General features: G+C 47.7%; 1 protein-coding gene and 1 long non-coding RNA gene across 22 annotated transcripts; both read right to left on the bottom strand.

Annotated features, from left to right (window-relative positions):
- Positions 1 to 3,465: 3,465 nt before the first annotated feature.
- Positions 3,466 to 6,391, bottom strand: LOC119340017. 2 transcript variants are annotated; one of them, XR_005164332.1, is made up of 3 exons: positions 6,130 to 6,391; positions 5,898 to 6,063; positions 3,466 to 3,900 (listed from the first exon to the last, which is right to left on the bottom strand). It is a non-coding gene; the product is annotated as an uncharacterized LOC119340017 (long non-coding RNA). The 2 variants fall into 2 exon arrangements; XR_005164333.1 differs by lacking the exon at positions 3,466 to 3,900 and adding an exon at positions 4,528 to 5,300.
- A 1,524-nt stretch (positions 6,392 to 7,915) lies between these two features.
- On the bottom strand, positions 7,916 to 22,034 carry LOC119340007. Of its 20 annotated transcripts, none has more exons than XR_005164327.1 (9): positions 21,370 to 22,032; positions 19,699 to 20,437; positions 19,412 to 19,497; positions 19,007 to 19,092; positions 18,836 to 18,912; positions 17,717 to 17,845; positions 9,304 to 17,601; positions 9,176 to 9,209; positions 7,916 to 9,080 (listed from the first exon to the last, which is right to left on the bottom strand). XR_005164327.1 is itself a non-coding variant. In XM_037611919.1 (8 exons), the coding sequence occupies exon 8, from the start codon at positions 14,141 to 14,143 to the stop codon at positions 12,953 to 12,955; it is 1,191 nt and encodes a 396-aa protein (XP_037467816.1). In that variant the 5' UTR covers positions 14,144 to 17,601; positions 17,717 to 17,845; positions 18,836 to 18,912; positions 19,007 to 19,092; positions 19,207 to 19,327; positions 19,412 to 19,497; positions 19,699 to 20,437; positions 21,370 to 22,033; the 3' UTR covers positions 7,916 to 12,952. The 20 variants fall into 20 exon arrangements, 13 of the variants coding, with proteins under 13 accessions (XP_037467816.1, XP_037467813.1, XP_037467814.1 ...); XR_005164331.1 differs by having other exon boundaries at positions 7,916 to 9,209; positions 9,304 to 9,388; positions 17,565 to 17,601; positions 21,370 to 22,025; XR_005164325.1 differs by having other exon boundaries at positions 9,176 to 17,601.
- Positions 22,035 to 22,430: the final 396 nt, after the last annotated feature.

Raw genomic sequence — 22,430 nt, 5'->3', positions numbered from 1 at the left:
AACCTCGTAGGTCTTCCAGAGTAAGATCCGCACCAGAGTGGTACGGTAATCATGTTCTGGAAGTCATGTTACTAGACCATGATGAACCTACAAACTATGAGAAAGCGATGATGAGCCCAGATTCCGCGAAATGGCTTAAGGCCATAAAATCTGAGATATGATCCATGTATGAGAACAAAGTATTGACTTTGATTGACTTGCCCGATGATCGGCAAGCCATAGAAAAGAAATGGATCTTCAAGAGGAAGACGGACACTGGTAGTAATGTTACTATCTACTAAGCTCGACTTGTTGCGAAAGGTTTTCGACAAGTTCAAGGTGTTGAATACGATGAGATTTTCTCACTCGTATCGATGCTTAAGTCTGTCTGAATCATGTTAGCAATTGCCACATTTTATGAAATCTGGCAAATGGATATCAAAATTGTGTTCCTGAATGGATTTCTGGAAGAAGAGTTGTATATGATGCAACCAGAAGGTTTTGTCGATCCGAAAGGTGCTAACAAAATGTGCAAGCTCCGGCAATCCATCATTGGACTGGTGCAAGCATCTCGGAGTTGGAATATACGCTTTGATGAGTTGATCAAAGCATATGATTTTATACAGACTTTTGGAGAAGCCTGTATTTACAATAAAGTGAGTGGGAGCACTACAGCATTTCTGATAAGTATATGTGAATGACATATTGTTGATCGGAAATAATGTATAATTTTTTTCTGAAAAGCATAAAGGAGTGTTTGAAAGGAGTTTTTCAAAGAAAGACCTTGGTGAAGCTGCTTACACATTGAGCATCAAGACCTATAGAGATAGATCAAGACGCTTGATAAGATTTTTCAATGAGTACATACCTTGACAAGATTTTGAAGTAGTTCAAAATGGAACAGTCAAAGAAAGAGTTCTTGCCTGTGTTGCAAGGTGTGAAGTTGAGTAAGACTCAAAACCCGACCATGGCAAAAAATAGAAAAGAATGAACAGTCATTCCCTATGCCTCAGTCATAGGTTCTATAAAGTATGCTATGCTGTGTACTAGACCTATTGTATACCTTGCTCTGAGTTTGGCAAAGGAATACAATTTTGATCTAAAAGTAGATCACTAGAACAGCGGTCAAGAATATCCTTAGTGAGGACTGAGGAGATGTTTCTCGATTATGGAGGTGATAAAAGAGCCAGTCGTAAAAAGTTACAACGATGCAAGCTTTTACACCAATCCAGATGACTCTAAGTCTCAATCTGGATACATATTGAAAGTGGGAGCAATTAGCTAGAGTAGCCCCATGCAGAGCATTGTGGACATAGAATATTTGCAAAATACATACGGCTCTGAATGTGACAGACCCGTTGACTAAACTTCTCTCATGAGCAAAACATGATCATACCTTAGTACTCTTTGGGTGTTAATCACATAGCCATGTGAACTAGATTATTGACTCTAGTAAACCCTTTGGGCGTTGATCACATGACGATGTGAACTATCGGTATTAATCACATACAGATGTGAATATTGGTGTTAAATCACATGGTGATGTGAACTAGATTATTGACTCTAGTGCAAGTGGGAGACTGAAGGAAATATGCCCTAGAGGCAATAATAAAGTTATTATTTATTTCCTTATTTCATGATAAATGTTTATTATTCATGCTAGAATTATATTAACCGGAAACATAATACATGTGTGAATACATAGACAAACATAGTGTCACTAGTATGCCTCTACTTGACTAGCTCGTGAATCAAAGATGGTTAAGTTTCCCAGCCATGGACAAAAGAGTTGTCATTTGATTAACGGGATCACATCATTAGGAGAATGATGTGATTGACTTGACCCATTCCGTTAGCTTAGCACACGAACGTTTAGTATGTTGCTACTGCTTTCTTCATGACTTATACATGTTCCTGTGACTATGAGATTATGCAACTCCCGTTTACCAGAGGAACACTTTGTGTGCTACCAAACATCACAACGTAACTGGGTGATTATAAAGGTGCTCTACAGGTGTCTCCAAAGGTACATGTTGGGTTGGCGTATTTCGAGATTAGGTTTTGTCACTCCGATTGTCGGAGAGGTATCTCTGGGCCCTCTCGGTAATACTCATCACTTAAGCCTTGCAAGCATAGTAACTAATGAGTTAGTTATGAAATGATGTGTTACAGAACGAGTAAAGAGACTTGCTGGTAACGAGATTGAACTAGGTATTGGATACCGACGATCAAATCTCGGGCAAGTAACATACCGATGACAAAGGGAACAACGTATGTTGTTATGCGGTTTGACCGATAAAGATCTTCGTAGAATATGTAGGAACCAATATGGGCATCCAGGTCCCGCTATTGATTATTGACCGAGAATGGTTCTAGGTCATGTCTACATAGTTCTCGAACCCGTAGGGTCCGCACGCTTAACGTTACGATGACAGTTTTATTATGAGTTTATAAGTTTTGATGTACCGAAGTTTGTTCGGAGTCCCGGATGTGATCACGGACATGACGAGGAGTCTCGAAATGGTCGAGACATAAAGATTGACATATTGGAAGCCTATGTTTGGACATCGGAAAGGTTCCGGGTGAAATCGGGATTTTACCGGAACACCGGGGGGTTACCGGAACCCTCCCGGGGATTAATGGGCCTTAGTGGGCCATGAGGGAGAAGAGGAGGGCCGGTCAGGCCAGGCCGCGCGCCCCCTCCCCCCTAGTCCGAATAGGACAAGGAAGGGGGGGGGCGCCCCCCTTTCCTCTTTCCCCTCCCCCCTTTCCTTCTCCACCAAGGCAAGAGGGGGAGTCCTACTCCCGGTGGGAGTAGGACTCCTCCAGGCGCACCCCAAGGGGGACGGCCGCACCTCCCCCTCCCTCCTTTATATACGGGGGCAGGGGGCACCCCATAACACACAAGTTGATCTACGGATCGTTCCTTAGCCGTGTGCGGTGCCCTCCTCCACCATATTCCACCTCGGTCATATCGTCGCGGAGTTTAGACGAAGCCCTGCGCCGGTAGAGCATCATCATCGTCACCACGCCGTCGTGCTGACGGAACTCATCCCCGAAGCTTTGCTGGATCGAAGCCCGGGGATCGTCATCGAGCTGAACGTGTGCTGAACTCGGAGGTGCCGTACGTTCGGTGCTTGGATCGGTCGAATCGTGAAGACGTACGACTACATCAACCGCGTTGTCATAAGGCTTCCGCTTACGGTCTACGAGGGTACGTGGACTACACTCTCCCCTCTCGTTGCTATGCCATCACCATGATCTTGCGTGAGCGTAGGAAATTTTTGAAATTACTACGTTCCCCAACAATTGGACCTTTCAGAAAAAGGGAAAATAGAATAGGAAGAATTGGACAAATTCCAACCAATTAGTGAGCTTCTACCAACCCTTCATATTTCCTGATCTACTAGCCCATCTCCTTATGCGAGGAAAATAGATGAGAACGAACAATCAAACAGTGCACACGAAAAAGGGTATTGTCGTAAATTTCATAAATTGACAACAGGTAAAGGCTTAGTATCAGAGAACTAGAGCTTGTGAAAATCAAGATATATATACATGTTACTACCTACCCTGACAACAGTTTGAATATCGCCATTGAAGATAATGACATGCCCACCAGAATATGTGAATTTTTAAGTACAACTGCAGAGCAATCAAAGCACCCATGGCAAGTGTAATTAACTACTCAAAATTGAAGTAAGCATCACTCATAAGATCCTCCTAATATAGCCCTAGACAGCATAACATCATTGCCCTAGACAGCATAACATCATTGCATTGCCAAATAAACTTACTTGTCCGTTTGTCAGCTCGACAGTTTGTTAGTGCTTGTGGAACATCTCCTTTGCTGCCAGTCCCTCAATTACAGTTTGATTGACATGACGATAATGGCATGTGTATTTTTTGCTCAACCAAAGTCTGTGTAAACCATTTTACAGAAACTATTATGCAACAGAGAGTTGAATCAATAGAAAATTCATAAACTAAGCGAAGGAGAAATCTAGGAAAGTGCAAAGATGTAACTAAACGGAATTACTCTGGGTGAACATCAAAAGAGGCATTACTAATGCACATAGCGCATTCAGCATGTCATTTTGACAAATCGCGGTGGGCATCAATAGTGATGCTTCGAAAGAAAATCACTAATGCATCTAATTAGAGTCTCACCTACGCATTAGATAGCGAGATATAAAAAATGATAAGAGATGACGACAGTTGTGAACCTCATGAATATAATGATGCAAACTCAGCACCAGGCCATTGATCAATGATAAATATTCTCTAGATCCTTGTTGTATTAAAATCAAGGATTTTTATTTGCTAGCACAATTTGGATTTCGAGTCCAATGCGCTAACGCTTTCTTTAGTTTTCTTGCTCCTTCTCCGGGCTTTGACCATGTCTCCCGAACAATTTCAGTACATATGGCGCAAGACGATTCCACATATATATCGAGGTCGGAATGGGATCGGGTGTTTTCACGTCTCACCGTAGTGCCCGGTTTGTCTTGATTGGTGATTGATAAACAAGAAGGAAAATGGAAAAGTAGAAAATCTACATTATACCGTTGAGGTCCTTAGTTTAGTCAAGTAGGCGAGGGCATTTCCATCGCGAAGGATTCTTTCTGACGAAAATCACTCTTCTTTACTGGGATTCCAGTACGTGACTATTGCTTTCGCTTTCACCACTCATAATAATAGTGATCTTATATTTGTATTGCAAAATGGAGAGGGAACTACTCGCTAATGGTAGTAAAACCGCCCTGCTCTTCTTGGTTAGTGTGGAGAGAAGTTATCCGAAAGGTTGAAAGATGCCAATGTGAGCTAGCGTCTTGTTATGCTTAATAGCATTCCAATCTTTTAATAATAATCACTACTTGTATTTCTTTTGCTTCGCTTGGTTGATTAGTTTCACTACTTCAAATAAAACAATGAACCTTTTCCTGTGTGGCCAAAGGGACTACGTTCCTAAAGTTCGAATTGATCATTCAATCGATCTAGGAATCCTGCATGGCACAAGGTAAAGGATGGAATGAGACATCTGATAAAGAGCCTAGAATGACCTTTCCCGGTCTTTTGAAGGGTAAGAATAAGAACTCTGTTGTATCGATGCACTGCTCTCAGGCGAGATTGAACACGAAAAAAGGTGCATCAAGGCGTGTGAATAAGGAAGAAGTCACCTTTGTTGGTTTTCAAATTTAGGACCAACTGTGCTCCGAAAGTGAGAGAAGAGATATCAAAAGACCGACACCCACATCAAGAGAAACAGACGAAGCAGCTCAAGCAGAGCTAGAAACGGAAGCTGAAGCAGCATCTTCTTCCTTTTTCCATACAAATAAAGAATATCGAAAGTTATTTTTATAATGTAAATTTTGATATCCAGCAACTATTCTTCCGGATAGTTGAGGAGATAAGCACCCATTTACTGAATAATTCATGACTAGGAGTCTAGCTCAACTCTACTAATGAACCTCGGTGAGATAGTATTTCATTAACAAAATTCCAGTGAATATAGGACGAAGAAACTTACATGAAATCCAATTGTTTTCTACCTACATCTATCAAATCACAAACCTTCCATCTTTGTAAATCAATGAGTTAACTGCCACAGGATTACCAATTGAACTTCAATCATCACAGTGGGAACATGATTGTGTGCACGAGTTAATCAAGCAAATTGCAAATTAATGGATAAAGTCATTGCCAATGTTTCCAAATATGAGATACATCTGCTTATTTCCTAACTATTTCTAATCTAATAGACAATGGGTAAATAATGCCACCATCAGTAATACTACTAACTAACAAGATGCATGGCCACATTAATTTGTTCATCATTAGTTGATATTTCGATTTAAAAGAGAACGGGAACAAAAATTGGGATCCAAGTGTTGCAGACAGGGAAAGACTGAGCGTACCTGGCGTAGTGAAGATTTGGTCGATGGTGGACACACCGGGATTGGAAGTAGGGGGAGGAAAATCGGCACCCTTGCCCTCGTCCGGTTGATGAACTCCATGGGATACCTCCTCGCGGCCGCTACGGCCACCCTGAGCCTCCTGCGTTGATGCCGCCCTAATGAATCACTAGATATATGGGGTGAGGCAAGGGAATCTGGGAGGTCACTAGGCCAGTGCGGGGGAAATTCGTACCTTGTGCAATATGTACGACGAGCTTGAGCAAAGAGGAGGCCATGATTCCGAGAAAGGGGGAGAGGAGCGAGGGCTACCGTCGCCGCCGCCAATTCGGCAAGCCGTCACTTAACCACAACTAAGAAGGTGGATGTACCCTTTTGTGCTGTGGTGAGGATGCTCGTGCCCCGTCGCTCTCTCCTTCGTCGTCCATGAGACGAGTAGAAAGGGAAGAGGCAAGGGGCAGCAAGTGGCCACATTCATGGAGGAGGGAGATGCGGAGGACGAGCAGAATGGGATAGGTTGGCTTCGTGGGGAAGGAACTTTTACCCGGTGGAGGCGTTATCTCAGGGCGGCAGATGTGAACACCTTTTTCTCTCCCCTTCGCACTTTCCTCTCCCACTCGCTTCGTTTCTTTCTTACTCCGGCACAGTAAAAAAAAGATGGCGTGGCTATCACCAGTGGTCGCGCCTTGCGTGACTCTTATTGGGTATAGTATTTCTAAGAGAAAACATTTGAACTTTAGGTAAGAAAAATGAAAAATACAAGCTTGTATATTTGAGGGAAAACGTACTCGTAGTATCTAGATTTATTGAAGGCGGCCACGGTGTCTTGTCCGAAAATATGCATCATATTCTTACGAACGGCTTCTAAGAAATATTCATGTAGTATGTTGAATTCGCTTGGTAAGTAACCCCTTGATTGAAGCTAATCGTCCAAATGAACTACTACCTTTGTCCGAATTTACAAGCTCTTCTTGTATTTTAGGTCATATTTTGATGATAACTTAACTAATAAAAATATATTATATCTAGTAAACGGATCCAATAATATAATTTTTAACATCATGAATTAATATGTAACGTTGATAACGCCCACACGTGTGGTGGGAACAATACCCGTCCACACGGCCTACAACACACAGATTGCGCCACGTCATGTATGCATGCATGTGAGAATTTTTTTTATTTCCAGTTTTTAAAATATTTTATCTCTTAAATGAAAAATCCGATTGAAGATCTGTTTTCACCATTAAATCCATCGCGACGAAATCTTCGAAACTAGATCTCTTATCAATATGTTTCGACGACATTTTTTGGGAGGGTAAAAGTTGCCATGTCTATTGCACATGAATTGTCATGGTGTTTACACTGAAGTTGCCATGATATTTTAGCTATTTTTTTTCGAAAAATGTTTACATACGGACGACCGGCCCAATGCTTCGCCGGTCACGTGTGCATCTCAATCCCATCGGGCGTCTCATCTTCTCGCTCGTTGATAACCCACAAGTACTAGTAGACTGTCCGTGCGTTGCCACGGGCTAACAAAACATCTGAAAAAGATAAATATGCTAACAAAAATGTATATACAAAGAGAAATGTCATGTAGGAGTCATACATTGATATGAATCAATGTTCTAAATAGCGGACTATGCCACAGCTATTTTGCAAGTTTAGCGGGTTATGCCATTGTCTCTGGCTGATCAAACCGTTATAGACACGCTAGAGCTAGACTATAGTGGATCCGGCTTGCCTGCTCCCTTCCCATGCTCCCATCCGTGCTCCCACTTCATCCTACGACTGTCCTTTTCCCTTTTTCTTTTCTACTCTAATCATCTCCCCCCTGATTTTCAGGGGGTGGGGCCGGGTCTTATTTTCTTCCAATCAAATCAAGCCATGTACGAGGGAGCACGGATGAGAGCATGAGAAGGGAGCAGGCAAGTCTCATCCGCCTATAGCGGGCTATTTAAAACTTTGATATGAGTAGTCATTAAATATCAATTCAGCACAACTGACAATCTATCATCTGCTCCAAAATTAACACATGTGCTTATCATACATCAATCTATTCAGGAGTGTTACATTATCAGACAATTTGTTGAGCACATGGTAGCTATATAAATAGTCCAGATCTCGTTCATGTTGACAGAAATTAGCAATGCTCACAGCTACATACGAAATCGGCCAGAGACAATTTTCTAGCTTCTTCTATTTTTACAGTGTCACATGCTGAATTTCCAAAGATTGAACTTCTTAATAATGACAATCCTTCATGTCTATGTAGGAGCTTTATGGTCGATCTGGCCAATAAATTGCTCCGATGCTCGCGAGAAATCTTCCATTCGAGCTTCCATCGCCCCTCCGCCGCACAGATCTGACCATCTCCACTCACTCCCCTCATAGGCGGCAACTGCTTGATATGTTAAGACACTCATTGCCGTCCCCACCCACTCCCCTCATAGGAACATTGAACCGTAAAAATATTATCAGCGTATTAGGCTTGCATCATGATTTATATCTTCGCTTCTATGAACACATCAAGACATAGAGCTTTTGTGTTTGGTAAGAAAATTAAGCAGATATGAAGGTAAAATGAAATCATCAATATAATTCCCGCATACACTACTACATGGCATAACATGGAACTGAGGATAAAGTTTAATTTAGTATTTGATAGGTTACACACTATAATTTGTCTTCAAACAACCAGCAGAGAGCAACTTAGTTAAATTGTCCCATTACGAGGACAAAAAAGGAACCTTCCTAAGTTCTTCCTACCTTTTGTATTGCCTGCATTTATAGCACAGACTTAACTTTTGCAATCAAGATTTGAGTTTCCAATTAATATGATGTGTTGCAGATTTTGTAGAGTGAAGGTTGAATTTGCCTCTTATTACCTTCCAAGCGATTTGCTTTGCATGGTACACAGTCGCTATATGGTCGGAATCCGATGAGAAAATAAAAAAAGGGCAGCCCGGTGCATGTAGCTCCCGCTTGCGCAGGGTCGGGGAAGGGTCCGACCACTTTGGGTCTATAGTACGCAGCCTTTCCCTATATTTCTGTAAGAGGCTGTTTCCAGGACTTGAACCCGTGACCTCATGGTCACAAGGCAGCAGCTTTACCACTGCGCCAAGGCTCCCCTTCGTCGGAATCCGATGAGAGCATGACTTTATTGTGATCATCATCTTCGTACTGTCAAATGGTATTAGGAAAAGAAGAAACCTTAGAGAACTGACAGTGATATAGGTATATAGGCACATATATAGAGAATGGAGCTTGAACAGTACCAGAATTTGAGGTAGGTTCGATTTATCAATGGAGCTTGAACAATAGTATAAATTAGTGGGCATGACATGGGAAAAGAAAGAGCGATGATATAACTCCAGTTGTGTGACACCAAAATGAGTGTGCATACCACAGTTAAATTTGTGCATCTTGCCTTGTTTGTCCTGAATCTTGAACCCAAAAGTGTTTGATAAGCCTCAAGCCAGAAAGACGGGCTGAACCATGGAGATGTGAATTTAGTTAAAATAAAATATATAAAAAGGGCAACCACTGAAAACTAAATATTTCATAAATTGGAGAGCTAACAAAGAGAGAGAGAGAGACAGAGAGAGAGAGAGAGAGAGACGATGTTTTGTGCTGTGTTCAGTCTACAACTTTTCTTCTCCCTCCTCTATTTATTGAGTGATTACAATGCTAACTGAAAAACGGAAAAGCATGACATATCCGAGTTGTGAGTGCCGCCATCCTAGAACTCCTTGCACACCTCTCTGCATCATCGCCGTGACCGTTGTGCCGTGCCATCCCACGATCCAATCATTGCGAGGATCTATCCTAACAATCTAGGACATCGTCACAGCTTGGTATGTTTCTGCTAAAGTTTAACTGAAGAAAACAAGCTGACGAAACTGAGTTCAAACAACTACAGCTACGACTCAAATAAAACTGAATTTTCTGAATATTTCGACAACAGCTGTTAACTCAGTAATCACAAGACCACCTTTCTAAGAAAATCAGGGTACCAATAGACAAAAGCAAGCATGGAGACGAAGCTTAAATTTTAGAGGGACAACCCATACGTCTACCAGTGTTATACTATTATAAAATAGCAAAATTATGATGAAATTGGATTTCAATGTAGAAGCATATATATAGATTATTTAAAAACATGGCATCGCTATTGTGCATAGTTGAATGTAAGGTGGATTGGGTAAATCTCATGATATACTTCAGCCCATGGCCCATGTAGCCTTGTAGAGACCATTCAGGGAGGGTCAAAATTCAACTTGTCGTTGAGCAGTCTTGGAACATGTTTAAGGTATAAACATGCAAGGCTGCCAAGCCCCAGCAAGACTTCCATGGCGCTGCTGTCAAGAAACGTGCCATCAGGGTCTGACACATGTTCCCGGGCCGACTCAGGCCGCTCGGGCCCTGCTGTTCGCGGGGCTGCGCCTCGGGCCACAACGCCGTCGCCACCACCACCTGCTGCTCCGGTGGTCCGCGCTCCCTTGGCTCCCGCCCCCGCACCGGTGCGGGTCATCATGTCGCACTCGGTTGAGATGGAGGAGGCCGAGGTGGTTCTCACCCGCGCGATGGTGGCCTCCATTACTGGCAACAGGCCACCCGTGTCCGCTGCCGAGGTCGCCGACGTGCTCATCTCCTCCCTCGAGCTCGTCGACGGTGACTTCACAGTTCACATCCATCACCCCGAAGATTTTCTGATCCTCTTCAACTCGCGCTCGACCATGGATCGCCTCAACGGTGATCACTTCATCCGCTACCCGCGGTTCTCCCACTCCGTGCGACCCTGGAGCAAGCTGGCTCATGCGGGCTCCGGCCAGTTCGAGCACCGCGTCGAGCTTGAGCTCCGGGGCATCCCCGCTCAGGCATGGCACCTCTCGACGGCCGAGCATATTCTTGGGGAGAGCTGCTGGATTGAGAGACTCCACCCCGGCACGCGTTCTAGGGCTGATTTGGCCGTCTTCCGGCTGGCGGGGCGCACGCATGATCCTGCCAACATCCGCCGCGCCGCCATCCTGGAAATCGTGGAACAAATCCCCGCGCGCGTGGGCTCGGAGGCGCCTGCCATCCGGACCCTCACCTACCCGATTTCCATCGCGCTGGCCCGTGCGGAGAGGATCGGCGCCCCAGCTCCCCGTGCTGGCGCTGGCGACGGACCGGCCGGCGGTGGCGCCGGTGATGGCGACGGCCCTGCTCGTGGCAGGGGCCCTGGCCGTGCGCGTCGCCGCGGTCGCAAGCGTCGACGCTCGGAGGCGCCGCCGGCCGGCCGGGCTGATGGCATGGCCGTCGACTCCCTGGGGTGGCGGGTTGGGAACCGCGCTGCGCGCACCGACGGTCTGTCCGTCGCGTCTGCATGGCCCGCGCCGCCCTCCGCGGTTGCGCCGCCGTCCGTACACCGTCGCGGCTGCGCCATAGAGTCCTGGCCTGGGCAGCGTGGTCAGCTGGAGCAACAGCGCGATCAGCATGGCCCCACCAACATGCGTGGCCGCGCCAGTAAAGGGAGGCGCAAAAGAAAGCCAAAGCAAGCTTTGGCGGTGGCCCAGGCGGGCAGGGCCTCTGTTGCTGCAGGAGATGACGGAGATGCGCGAAGGACGCCTGTCGGTGGCCCCCCGCCTGGCCCGTCGGCTGCTCCAATCCCCAGCGTGGAGCCAGGCCACGGACCAAGTGGCACGCCCCCATTCGCGGAGAACACTCCGGAAGGATCCCGAGATTTGAATTTCACACCATCGGATGCCCCCGAGGAGGATTGTATGGGCCCTGGTTCTGATGCTCCTGATCCGAGGAATTGTCGGGATCTGCCCGATATGCGCGTGGGACCAGCCTCACAGCCTGTGCCGGCCTGCTTGTCGGGGCAAAGCGGCGTCTCGCCTGCACCCCCACCTGACGACGGCCCTGTCCCCGCTGACCGGTCCTCCGGGCCCCATGCGCGCGTCGTGGGTGGAGAGGAGCGCCCCACCTCGTCCCCCCAGGCCCAGCCCATTGAGGACACTGGGCTCTCGCCCCAGGTGACTATTCTGCAGAGGCCACAAAGCCCGATCACCACAACGGGACTCAACTTGGAGGCCCGCACGCCTGCGAGGGCCCAACTGCGGACGAATCTGCCTGCTGCCGAGCGCTTCGCATCCCCGCCGATCACCATGCGCTGTTCCCGCGCCCGTCCCGCTGCGCCAAGCTCCCTAACGTTGGGGGAATTTCTGGCCGCCGCCACCAAGCACATCGATGCGGCCCTGCCGACGCCTGGGAGGAGGCCGTGCAGGCCCCTGAACTTCTCCCCCCGTCGCGGCCGCTCGGCTGCCACTGCCCGCCCGGCGGCGGCGCCACCCACTGCCGAGAGACGTGCGCAGGTCCAAATCCTGCGCACCCTGGGGATCATTGGGACGAATCAGAAGATAACCCCCGCCGAGATGAAGGCCTACGATGGCATGTTTGCGATGCCCATCCCGCTCCAGGTGCTCAAGGCCATGGCCGCGTTGGTCGACCGCGAGATCCCAGCATGCCTATCCTGCCCGCCGATCGCGCCAGCACATGTCGAGGTCGCCTGCCCACATCCTAGGCGGCTCCTTTCCATGGATCACGGCCTTAAGATTGCTGTATGGAATGTGCGCGGCCTGAATTCGCGGAGCCGGCGCACCGCCATTCGCTCGCTGTTGGATACCACCGCTGCCTCCATTGTGTGCTTGCAGGAAACTAAGATGGAGTTGCTTTGTTCGTCTGTTGTTCTTGACACCCTTGGTTCAGAGTTTGATGACTACACATACCTCCCGGCTCTTGGCACGCGGGGCGGCATCTTACTGGCTTGGAAGAGCAGGGTCGTGACTATCACGGACCCGTTGTTCACCACGAATGCCCTCTCGGCCAAAGTGGCCACGGCCTCGGGCATCCCTTGGTGGCTCTCTGTAGTGTATGGACCCCAGGACGACGCGGACAAAATTGCGTTCATGCTTGAGCTGAGGGAGATTCGTGCGGCCTGTCCCGGGCCTTGGATGCTTTGCGGAGACTTCAACCTCATCCTGCGCGACGTGGACAAGAACAACGGTAACTTAAATCGTCGTATGATGGGCAGATTCCGTCGCCTCGTCAATGACCTTGCGCTTAAGGAGGTCTACCTCAACGGGCGTCGCTTCATGTGGTCGAACGAGCAGTCCCCTCCCACTCTTGTGCACCTGGATCGTGTGCTCTGCACCTCGGACTGGGAGGATGCTCACGGCGAATGTCACCTTCGCTGCCTTGCGTCGGTCATCTCGGACCACTCCCCCCTGCTGCTGGACTGCTCCCCCATGCTCACGGCGCATAGACGTTTTCATTTTGAGGACTTCTGGTTGAGGCTTGATGGGTTCCACGACACGGTGGCTGCAGCTTGGGGCTCGGTCCATGACCCTGACCCCTTCCATCGATTGATGTTGCGCTTCCAGGCCATGGCGCGCAGGCTCACAAGCTGGAGTGCCAAGAAGACAGGCAGTATTCGCAACAAGTTGGCCATTTCTTGTGAGCTCATATCGCGCTTTGACAAGGCCCGGGAGGATCGAGCTCTCACTCCGGAGGAGGATTGGCTGCGAAAGCGCCTCAAGGTCTCGTACCTTGGCCTCGCTTCGTTGGAGCGCACCATCGCCAGGCAGCGCGCCCGCATCGCCACGCTCAAGGACGGCGACGCTAGCACGGGATTCTTCCACCGGCAATGCTCCTTTCGCCGTCAGAAGAATCGAATCTTCAGCCTGGCCGTGGATGGGCACACGCTCACCGACCAGGACGCGATGGCGCAGGCTGCTTTCGAGCACTTTGGCGAGATCCTGGGCACGGCCGCCGACCGTGACCTTACGCTCAACCTGGAGGGGCTCATTGAGCCTTGTGATCTGGCGAGCCTGGACGCTCCCTTCAGCGTGGAGGTTTGGGACGCGATCAAGCGCCTCCCCGCTCGCAAGGCACCTAGGCCTGACGGCTTCACTGCGGAGTTCCTGCGAGCTTGCTGGACCATCGTTCGACAGGACCTTATGGATGTCTTCCAGCAACTGTTCGAGATGCGGGGCCGTGGCTTTGGCAAGCTCAACCAAGCCCTCATGACCCTTCTGCCCAAGCGCGCCGACGCCCAGCAGCTCCGCGACTACCGCCCGATCTGCTTGATCCATATCGTGGCCAAGATATTCACCAAGGTCCTGTCTCTGCGGCTTGCCCCCAGATTGGATAGCCTGGTCAGTCGCAACCAGAACGCGTTCATCACCGGCCGGAGCCTCCATGATAACTTCATCCTCGTGAGGCAATCTCTCAAATTGCTGCACCAACTCGGAGCTCCGCGGATCATGCTCAAGCTCGACCTCACGCGCGCCTTTGACTCCATATCTTGGCCATTCCTCTTTGAGGTTTTGCGCCAATATGGGTTCGGGGACAGATTTCGGGAATGGCTTGCGATCCTGCTTTCGACGTCCAGCACCCGTGTCATGATGAACGGCGGGCCAGGCCCCCCGATCTGACACCGTTGTGGCCTGCGCCAAGGCGACTCCATGTCCCCCCAGCTGTTCGTTCTCGCTGTGGACACGCTTGGGCGGTTGATGCGCCGAGCGCTCGATGCCGGCATTCTGCAGCAGTTGCACCCCCGACGCCCAATCCCGGCGATCTACCTCTATGCTGACGATGTGATGCTATTCTGTCATGCCACGCCGGAGGACACTGCTGCCATCAAGGGTATCTTGACCCTGTTCGGCAAAGCGAGCGGGCTGCTGGTTAACTATGCGAAGAGCTCTGCCACCGTCCTGCACGGTGACATGCAGGGACAAGAGGTGATCGCCCAATTGGGTTGCCCGGTGGTGCAGCTCCCCATCACTTATCTGGGCATCCCGTTGTCGATGCGACGGCCTTCCGCCGCCCAGTTGCAGCCCCTCGTTGATACGGTGGCTGCCCGGCTTCCTACCTGGAAGGCGTGGCTCATGAACAAAGCCGGGCGTCTTGCCCTTGTCAAATCGGTCCTCAACGCAATACCAGTGCACCAGCTGCTCGCGTTCGCTCCCCCGAAGAAGACGCTCGTTCGCTCCCCCGAAGAAGACGCTCAAACAATTGGCGAAGATCCAGCGAGGCTTCTTGTGGGCTGGGCGGGCCGTGGCCAACGGTGGCCATTGCCATGTCAACTGGAGCCGTGTGTGCCGTCCTATCGCGTATGGTGGGCTGGGAGTCCGAGACCTGGAGCGCGCTGGCCTCGCGCTATGATTGCGATGGCTCTGGTTCGTCCGCGTCGATCCAGACCGTGCCTGGCAAGGTCTCGATCTGCAGTTCTCTCACGAGGAGCGCGCGCTCTTCTTTGCCTCCACTACCATGATCATTGGAAGTGGCTCGATGGCGCTTTTTTGGGAAGATCGCTGGATTGGCAGGTAGTCTGTAGGTGAGATAGCTCCCCTACTCCACCAATGCATTCCCAAACATCGACGCAAGGCCAGGACGGTGGCTGAAGGGCTGGCGGGTAACTCTTGGGCACATGATATTCAAGGGGTCTTGGGTCTGCACGAGATCGGACAATACTTACTGCTATGGCAGGCTGTGTGCCACACCATCCTGACGAACGAGCCGGATCGCCTGCTCTGGAGGTGGACCACCAATGGCACCTACTCGGCGCGCTCATGTTATGCGGCCAGTTTCCAGGGATCCACGCGGTGCCATTCTTGGAAGTTGGTATGGAAGAGTTGGGCGCCTCCACGGGTAAAAAATTTCCATTGGCTCGCCGACCAGGATCGCTGCTGGACTGCTGAGAGGCTCGCGCGACGTGGCTTGCAGCATCACCCTCGATGCCTCCTTTGCGACCAGGCCGTGGAAACTATCCAGCACCTGCTGCTGACCTGCCCCTTTACACGTCAGACCTGGCACATTGTCCTTGATTGGTTGATTATTCCGGTCCAAATCCCCGATCAGGAGCACACGGTCACGGAGTGGTGGCTGGGCGCGAAAGAGCTCGCGCCGCCGGCGCATCGGAAGGCCCTCAAATCCATCGCGCTTCTTGTGCCCTGGATGCTCTGGAAGCACAGGAACGCCTGTGTCTTCGACAACGCCACGCCATCCATCGAATCACTAGTGGTTAGGATCAAGGACGAGGCCCGGTGTTGGGCTGAAGCAGGAGCCCAGGGACTTCGGGTTGTTCTGCCCACAACCTGGGATGTCCACTGATTTTGTGCTTTTCTTTGTACTGCTCACCTCCTAGGAGGATTGGTCTACCTTTTCCATGAAATGAAATGCAAAGGTCCTTTGCGTTTTCTCGAAAAAAAGTGCTCATTTCTTTGCTAGGAAATTTACTTGATAGAAGCTCTATGCCGTAATAACTTTTGTTGCCTTGCCGTGAAACCGTTTCTTCTGTAGGGGCATAAATTGCAGCAAACTAAGATATGACACTCTTTACATGTAAGTGGTAGATTGCATAATCATATAAAGTATAGAAGAATTGAAGGTTAATGGACTTACATTACCGAAGCAAAAATGTGTGCAAAACAGGACACACAACCTGCTCAATTTTACTTAAAATGAAGCAAAACAAAATAGTTGTGATCCAAAGGCCAAAAGGCAATTTAAAAATGGCATCTTAATAGCATAATATTGCTTACGAACATCTAATAGAGTAGAAACAGGTAGTTTGAAGGAACAATCTATATTTTTGTAGATTAATGAAATCACCGGTGCTCCTTATGTAACAATTCTGAATTCAAAACCATACTGGAAAGGACACTTTGCCAAAATAAGTAGTACTTAAATTCACTATCTAAACACATGCACTTGGGATATAGCTCCCATTGCTAAACACACACGCACCTATCAACGCACGGGCATCCAGATAACAAAGATATGTCATTTTTTTGACAAAACAAATATTTCTCGCTTTCTCAAGTGTAACTACATTTACACATGTAGAAGAAAAAGTGGGAGAAATACTGAAGATACAGGGTGTCCGCCCAACCTTTATTTTCCGGCAAATACGCTCGATCGACGGATGACAGGTGCAATAAGTCAATGAAAGGAAGAGTTATCTTTGATGTTGGGTCGTGACTTCTTAGAAGGATCCTTATTTGGGTCATGCCCTTGCCTGATGGCTGCACATACGTCACACACACGACGTACCGAACCAGTCATCACAAAGGTATGAACAGGAACAGCAGAACACAAACCACCAGCCCTAGCGCATGCCACGCGCGAACCCCAGCGGGCTAGCGCCTAGCAGCAAGCAGCAGGAGTGTTTGTGCCGGAGGCCAAGGTGGACGGTGAAGACGCACGCCCTAGCGCTAGAGGCTAGCAGTGAGGAAGTCTCACGTGCTGTAGTCTTGGCTGACCTACCTCGAAAAAATTTGGTCCTCTGCCTCTGATGAGCGGTAGCATGCTGACTAAACAACTCATGAAATTCTAGTCCATTTTACCGGCATCTAAAACAGTAGTATTCGCCTATATCTTTTTTTTCCTGTTTATAACAATAGGAATTGTGAATGTATAGTCTTTACCTTGGCTTTAATTATCCTGCGGCCATCAAACCCACTGCATATGTCTCAGTTGAACAACAATACACTACAGAAGAGTACTCTTGTATTCTCTACTTAATCTAAAAACCATTCGATCTTCACTAAAACTGCTTTCTGAACTCCATTAATGTCATAAAAAAAAGTCATGAGGGCGAACGAACCATGATGTGCTTACCATGGCAAAGAAGATGTCACGATAAGGCAAGCAAGATCTGAGTTAGAAAGAACCCATCACGTACTGAAAATTCTTGAGTGTGAGAGCACACCTGCTACACACACGGGTAACGATGACAATGGCAATGGAGGAGAAGATTGAGATCGACGCACCTGTGATGGCGTCCTCTGTGGAGCCGATATTCCGGTCATTGGACCTCGACGCGACCTTGTACTCCACCTGCTCTTCCAAACGAGATATCCCTCACGCCACCCCGCTGCAAATCGACCGCCCCGCCTAGCCTGTTACATGTGAAAAAAAGCTATGAGTGTGTCAATTCCTGTAGTATCTCTCAATATACAAGCAACACTACTTGTATTTGCTTATGAAGTTATAAACACCTTTGTATTCGCTAAAAGATGATCATGATATTTCTGTGACAGCTCAAAGTACTGCCCGGCTGAGTGATGGCTGAGCTCGATCGGCGCGCCTCCAACAGCACCAGCGTCCAGACCTACACCTACCTCAGTGTGCCGGTTATCGGCAGAACCATCTACCTCTACACGCTTTCCGTGGAAACACTGACGACCAATGATTCAGATACCAGATCAAGAAGTACAGCTGGTCTCCATCATGTTGCCGCTGGGCTCGTCTTCGGTGTTGCTGGTGGGACAGTGGCAACTGTTTCATATTCAACATCAACGGAGACGTTTTGATGCAGACAAGTATGATGACAGTGGATAGGCAACATGGAGCCAGCAATTTGATGAGCATTTTTTACGGTCGCACTCCACTTTTCCATGTCTTGGTTACCGGGTTGGGGTCTCTTACAAAAAAAAGTGAAAATGCATGCTACCATGAATACTGTCTTCAATACAAAAAATAACAAGCCTAATCCTTGTACATGCTATGGTGTCTTCCCAGGGCAAAGTTTATGTGCGAGCATCCATAACCGAGGTTAAACTGACCTACATAGTTGTCAATCAGCCCTGGGCGCTCTCAACTATAAGCTGAGGCTGCTTGACCAACTACATATTTCTCAGTCTTACAATTGATTGAAGTTTTAATAATATAACCACATTTTAGCCCAAATTTTGAGCGGGATCTCAAAGTCCATCTGCTTGAAGAAGCACACATGAAGGCAAAGTAGAACATGAAAAATAAGACATAAGGAATCAGGACAACCCTATCAATTTTGTCCGCATCAAGGACAAGGAGGGTTGCAACAACCAAGATCAGATGCTTTGAAGGCATGCAAGAGCTGTAGGGGTGAAAAGGGATCATGCTCGTACCTGGTTTGAGAGTATCACCATCTGCCTGAGCCTTCTTCAACTCTAGTCATGGCCCGATTGAGCCTACTTTTCTTCATCTACATACAGAAGAGAAGAAATGGTTTGTTTACTTCGAGTAGTTGAATGAAAGATTAGAGAAAGGAATGAGGAGGCAGCCTCGAATGTGAAGACCTGTGGCAGGAATGGGGGTGGAGCGTGCTCATCAGTTGTCACGGCCATGCTAGCGGCGTGTGGGGATACGAGGCGACGGCGGCGTCCTGGTGATCCGAGGACACAGAAAACATCATTCAAATGAGAATCTTTTACTGACATAACATATTTTGGATTTGTTAGCCCGTGGCAACGCACTGGTTTAAGAATCTTTTACTAACATAACATATTTTGGATTTTCCTTTGCACATGTTTGATTGAGATAAATTTTGAACTTCCTTTGCCCATAGTAATATATCAGAATCAGCGCCCGCAGAGAATGTAATTTTCATCATAGGTAATCTACAATGGAGTATCAATTTCAGAAAATAAACACCATGCTGACCAAAATATATTATGAAGTAAACTGTACAAGATTCAGCTTACCTTTTGCTTGGGAAGAACCTTTCCAATCATTTTATTGGTTCATTTGTCTCTAGTAAGGCACAGGCCAACTTCCCTCTATTTGTAGTCTGTAGACATGATCCCAGCGTAAGGTTGAGCAAGCAAACAACTCACAAATTGCTGGAAATGATTTAGAAATTATATATTGCTGGAAATATCACTGGAATTTTAATTGTCGGAAGCACATAAGCTAATTTCAACCCTTTGTCAAAAGCCAAAATGAAGGCAACAACATCACATCCCATGAGATAGAAGATTAGAGAACTTACCATCAAGATGGAAACTGGGACGGGTTCCCCTCCGTTGGATGTTTGTGGACGACATCATAATCGAGACAAGTCATACTATGCCTCTAATGCGTCGGACATTACCAAACGGACAACGGAGGCTTCGCCAGTTCACGAACCCATGGCGTCCACTCCTCGTCGACTCTCATTCCTTCGCCGGCATCGTGGGTCGGGCATCAACGAACAGTCCCCCATTGCTGTTGAGCACGGCCTCCAACGTCATAACACCAAAGTTGCAAATTGTCTTGATTTGACTACAACACAGAAAACATCATTCAAATGGCAGATTATAAATATGCAAGAGAAAATTATATTGCGTTATCGGATATATCACACAATCTCTGTTCTTTGTCTTCTCCATGATGCACACAACAAAGAACGCTAGATTTTGATCGATGCCTTGAGTTAACTGATGCCTGGTAAATAGATGATCGTGATCCAAACTCTGTACATGTTCAACTATCATTTTATAAGCACCTCCTGTAAGAAGTCTCCAATAGAAAGTAATGTTACTGATGGTTAGGTAAACCTGAACGACATAAAAATCAAGGTTGTACTATTACTGATAGATAGCTAACATGAACCACACAGAACTTTAAAATAACCTTGTTTAGTCAGCCGTATCTCCTCGAACATTGAGCAGGTCCACAAGAGTGCCTCCCCTCAATCTTGAAGGATAGCTGCCAGTAAAGTGGACCGATGTGCATCGTATCATATTGTTCTAGTCATATATAAAACCAATATAGATTATTAAAAAAATGGCATAACTCAATCGGACCAATTTATGCATAGATGAGGGTAAACTAATTGGATAATCAAGAAACAAGACAGAGAGATTCAATCACTAATCGTTCCCCTACACAAAGAAGCAATTGATCTACTAATGCATGGCAGAATGTATGTCTTGCCCGAAATCAACATAGGAAGCTCCTTTTCTTTCACCAAACATGAAACATCAAGTGTACCCTACCTGCATACAGAACAAGACCAAGATCAACACATGCCTGTAAAACCGAGACCACCAAATCTGATTCAAACACAAAACAAAAAGGAAGAGCCGCCAAGTCAGGCCGCAACCGCCTGGTTGTAACTGCTGCTGCTAGCGGGCATGTGTAAGAGGAAATCAGGCTGCCCCAGCTATACGTTGAATTGCCCGTTTATTACCGAAACAGAAAATTACATGTTTTCTATTTGATCAGCAATATACTTGGATCGTCATGAAATGCCTTATGGATATAAAAAAGATCTTTGTCAGTCAGGTGTATAACATCTTCTTAAACTGCTAGTAACTCAGTTTGCTTCAGAATGGATTGTAACATATTCAATAGAAAACACTTGATTATTATCAGAAGCATTCAGATGATGGTCAACGGGCTGGGTATGACTTGACTACAGATAAGTTTTACTGACAAACAACCACACCAACTTCTTCCAGCGTCTTCATCTCATAATCACCTACTCAACTTTCAATAGTAGAGCATTGAGTGGCTCCCATGTGCTTCTTGTTCACTGGTTTTTAGAACTACATCTCCAAATTTCTCCTTGTTCACTGGTTTTCAGAACTACATCTCCAAATTTTGACACAGAAGGCACGGTGACCCATTTGGGAGAACAAATGCAATATAGCAGATAAGAAATCAAATTGGGATTGACCTGCAACGGAAGAGAGGCGATAACAAATCTGTTGAAGATCGAGGAGCGGACACTTGGGCGCAGAGGTACAACGGAGTGGTTCGGAGGCCATGGTCGACGAAGGAGAGAGGACGCGGCCCTGATCGCAGGCGGCCGCCCCGCGTGCGTGCACGTGCCCGGCAGTAGCATCTCTCGCTCCCTCTTGTCAGGGATGACCTGATAAACTGGGACCGGAAGGATCGAGGCAGTGAAATCTCACCGGCGACCGGGGCGGAGGGATTGTCACGTCCCAGACGCAGATCTCGCTGTGGCCGCCGCCGAGGCGCCCATCGGCAGCCCTCGGGTAGATCGAGCAAGACGATGAGCGCGTGAGGGCGGATGTCTTCCGGGTCGTTGTGCGCTTCCCCTCCCAGCTGCCTTCCGCCGCCTCTGTCGGACGAAGGCGAAGGCGGATCTCGGCAGCGGTGTCCCGATGGCAACCCGGAGGCCTGCAACGACGGCGGCGGCACCTCCTTGAGGACCTCGACGCCGGCTCCTCGATGACTGCTCGGCGCCGGCAAAGGGATCGGGCGTGCGAAGGTAAGGATTGTGGCGCAGATCGATCTGCTGTGGGCACGAGGGATCGATCCCAGGGTTTTTTTTACTGGTTTATTTCGATGGAGCGTAGCGAGTAAGTAGAGGTGGGAGGATGACGAAAAAAATACAGTGGTTGGAAGATGACGAAAATAAACCGTGCAGACTATTCACCAACTGCTTCATTAGGAGTAGAGATAGGGGATCGCAACAGTTTTCAAGGGTAGAGTATTCAACCCAAATTTATAGATTCGACACAAGGAGAGCTAAATAATATTTGAAGGTATTAACAGCTGAGTTATCAATTCAACCACACCTAGAGATTAATCATCTATAGCAAAGTGATTAGTAGCACAGTGATATGATAGTTTTGATGAGAGCAACAGTAGCAATAGTAACGGTAGCATTGATAACAGTGATATTGGAGTAGTAGCAACAATAGTAACTTAGCAAGAACAATATAAGATAAATTCGTAGGCATTGGATCGGTGACTCGTTGGATGATATTC

This window comes from Triticum dicoccoides, chromosome 7B, assembly GCF_002162155.2.
Source record: "Triticum dicoccoides isolate Atlit2015 ecotype Zavitan chromosome 7B, WEW_v2.0, whole genome shotgun sequence".
Classification (NCBI taxonomy): domain Eukaryota; kingdom Viridiplantae; phylum Streptophyta; class Magnoliopsida; order Poales; family Poaceae; genus Triticum; species Triticum dicoccoides.
The sequence above is the reverse complement of the archived record's forward strand: the minus strand, read 5'-3'. Positions and strand labels throughout refer to the sequence as shown.